General features: G+C 56.0%; 1 protein-coding gene across 7 annotated transcripts in view; it reads right to left on the bottom strand.

Annotated features, from left to right (window-relative positions):
* Window positions 1–340, bottom strand: part of TMEM206 (transmembrane protein 206) — a 33,964-nt gene extending 33,624 nt beyond the window's left edge. For 4 of the 7 annotated variants that reach the window (XR_001412982.1, XR_001412981.1, XR_001412983.1 and 1 more), the window contains exon 1: window positions 169–339. Coding sequence is in view for 2 of the 7 variants with exons in the window: in XM_014950633.1 (XP_014806119.1) it covers window positions 169–204 (36 nt within the window). In the remaining 5 variants the exon portion in view is untranslated. Of the gene's footprint in view, window positions 1–168 lie in introns of all 7 variants that reach the window. The other 3 variants (XM_014950634.1, XM_014950636.1, XM_014950635.1) reach the window with 2 other exon arrangements.
* Between the last annotated feature and the right edge of the window lie 2,666 nt (window positions 341–3,006).

The raw sequence follows: 3,006 nt of genomic DNA, 5'->3' as shown, positions 1-3,006 counted from the left end.
GCCGCCCCCGCCGAGCCGGAGACCGGAGCCGAACCGAGCTCACGGCGGCAGCGCGGAGCCTAACCGCTTGGCAAGCGCCAAGCCCCGGCCCGGGGCATCGCCGCCCGAGGGGCTGCCCCGACCTCCCCCCCGGCCGCCCGCTAGCCCTGCCGCGGCCCCCCCCCTTACCTCCTGGTAGGACGCGGAGACCTCTGGTCTTAGCATGGCATCGGGGAGCGGGGACCGGGAGGCAGCCCAGCCGCGCCGCACGGGACGGCGATACCGCGGCCGAACCGAGCCGTGCCGAGCCGAGCCGCCCTGCCCGGGCAGGGCCACGCAGGCGCCGGGACCCCCCGCCCGCCCGCCGGCTCCTTCCCGCCCCGTCGCCACAGCCGCGGCTTCGCCACAGCGGCGCGGGGGCTGCTGGGAGGCGTAGTCCGGCGCGAGCCGCTGTAACGGCCGCCGGGAGACCGTTGGTGCCGGGCTGCGGGGAGGGGGCCGGGCGGCTCCCCGCTGCGCGTGCCGGGCCTCACCTCAGCGGCGGGCAGCGAGGAGACCCTCGGCGCCGCCGGCAGCCGCCCCGGCGGTGTCCGCCCTCGCTTCCCGCCTCCAGGCCGTGCGGGACGGAGCTCTGAAACGCAGCCGAGGGTACGCGGCTTGTAACAAGGCAAGGAGTCTTGTTCCAGCTTCCAGAGCTCGCTTAGCAGTGTCTGCCTCAAGCTGTGCAGTGCAGCGCTCGTCACACACATAAAGCGGGTTTTTTTATAAGCTTTACAAGAACTTTTCACTCCACTGCAAACAATAGAGTGTGCCGTGGAGTGAGAGGGAAGGAAGAGCCCTTTCTACACCACACACTTCACAACACAAACTCCTACACGAGACTGAACCACACTGGAAGAGCAATTCAAAACAATTTTGCTAGCTCTCTTACGAGACTGAACCACACTGGAAGAGCAATTCTAAACAATTTTGCTAGCTCTCTTGGTTTTGTTTTGGTTTGTTTTTTATTATTTTTATTTTTTTTGCTGCTCAAGGCTGCTAGCAGAACACCAAAGCAGCAGGCTCGCTTGGCAACCAGGCAGAACTCCCGCAGGGCTCCTGCGAAGTCCCACCCGTGCTGCGCCGCCAGCAACGGGGCGCCCCGCGAAGATAATAGCCAAAACCACGTAAGAGCTGACTCACGAGCCATCCATCCACAAATAACCTACACAGCTATTTTTCTTCCCCAGCGTGGAAGTTAATGTTTCATCATCGAGAAAAAGCACGCACGACATTTCTTTGCATTGAGACGCAGCGCTCTCGTGGAACCCTTGCCCAGTAGGTCACTTCCCTGTGCCTGAGACCCACATCTAGCAAGTTAGTAACCAAGGTTTGATGCCCTTTGACAACAACAATCCTAATATACAGCTTCTCCTTTCAGAAAGAAAATATTTTAGCTCTTGTTACTCATTTTTCAGATGTCTGTCATTCAAAGGCAGGCTCTAGCTCACCCCCAAATCAGCAACACTTGAGACAGATGTTGGCTGGGATTCAGCACTTGCAACCCTCCCCTGGGGAGACACTAATAAATGATTATTTCAGAATAAAAGGTAAATCTACAATGTGATTGAACCAAACTGACAAATTATACTCTTGCGTATTTCCCAGCAGCACGGGTCTCTGCTGCAAACCGTGCTGGGGGTATTTGCAGGCAGAGCAACCAGGCAAACGCCAGAGCTTTTTCTCACACCTTAATGGGAGCGTTCAGGAGCTGTTTTGTCCAAGGTCTTCCTAAAGGTGCCTTTCCTTAACGTTTCATGTGTGTCTTGTGGCGTGTGGAGTCAGCAAATGGACATAACGGACAGCCGAGATGGGAAGCCCGTTCTGAAGCCCAGCTTTGGCAGCGCAGGCAAACTTCACTGCTTAAGGAGAACCACAGTGAGGACCTTGTAACCCTTCACCCCAACACATGAGTGCCCAGCTTGCTGCACCAGATAGCAGCCTGTGGCAGTCAGCTCCCAGATGGCCACTCAACTCTGCAGGCTTGGCCCAGTTCCTCACACAGGGACATGGCCCATCGTTTGTCATCCCCATACTGTGGTGACATGGCCTCACTCCCCTGTTCTTCTCTTCCTGTGCTGCTTTTGTCATCCAGAAGGGAGCTATGGAGATGTTCCTTTGGGTCAGCTACTTCAGCTCTGCTTGCACCAATGTACAGAACTGCCTTTGGACAAAGGCAACATGGAACAGGTGTGCTCTGAGGTGGGCGTATAGATTTTGTACAGGAAGAGTTTATAAACAACCTTTAAAACAAAGATCAAACCCATTTCCATCTCCTATTTACTTCTCCAAACTGTTCAGCTGTCACTAAAGGAGCACTGTACAAGGATCAGAGATACCCAACAGGGAGTCAGGAAGGCTGGGTGCTGCAGCATCAAACATCCAGGCTTTAAATCCTTCAAGTCCTCACTTGCCAGCACTACCGTGAGGGATGTAATCTATGTATCTAAATTGTAGCGAGTTTCTAACTTTTTAAATTCTATATAGAAACGCAAACATCAAACTGCTTGTTCTTCTGCCAGCCCAGAATGTTTTCCCGTGCTGTATTTATAGCATGGGGAAACCACGTCATTCGCAAATTTCCTATTTATTCTCTCCTTGTTCCTGTATTCTCTCCTTCCTTAGGCTAAAAATGTCAGTTTAAGCCAGAAAGACGAAGCCTATGTGTGCTGATTTTCCGCATAAACATATAAAACAGCAAGCAGAGAAACTCCAGGAGGAGGGGAAAGAACTAGAAACAGAAGGAATCTTTTCTCGGGATCCGCAAGCCCCCCCCGCCCCTCTCAGGGCTGTCCCCCGGCCCAGGCAGCCATTCACTGCCGGCGGGTGTGCGCCCCTCAAACTCTTCCCACCTCCTCCCATCCCACCGATCCGCCGGGTGAGGAACCCCCTCCCCGCCGCGGTCCCGGGGCTGCCCCGGCGGAGGCTGGAGGCGGAGCCGCCGCCGCCGCCCGTCCCGTCGGGTCCCCCCTCCCGTCGGCGGCATGG

The sequence above is a fragment of the Calidris pugnax genome, unplaced genomic scaffold, assembly GCF_001431845.1.
Source record: "Calidris pugnax isolate Ruff unplaced genomic scaffold, ASM143184v1 scaffold24, whole genome shotgun sequence".
NCBI lineage: Eukaryota > Metazoa > Chordata > Aves > Charadriiformes > Scolopacidae > Calidris > Calidris pugnax.
This window is presented reverse-complemented; position numbering and strand designations above follow the sequence as displayed.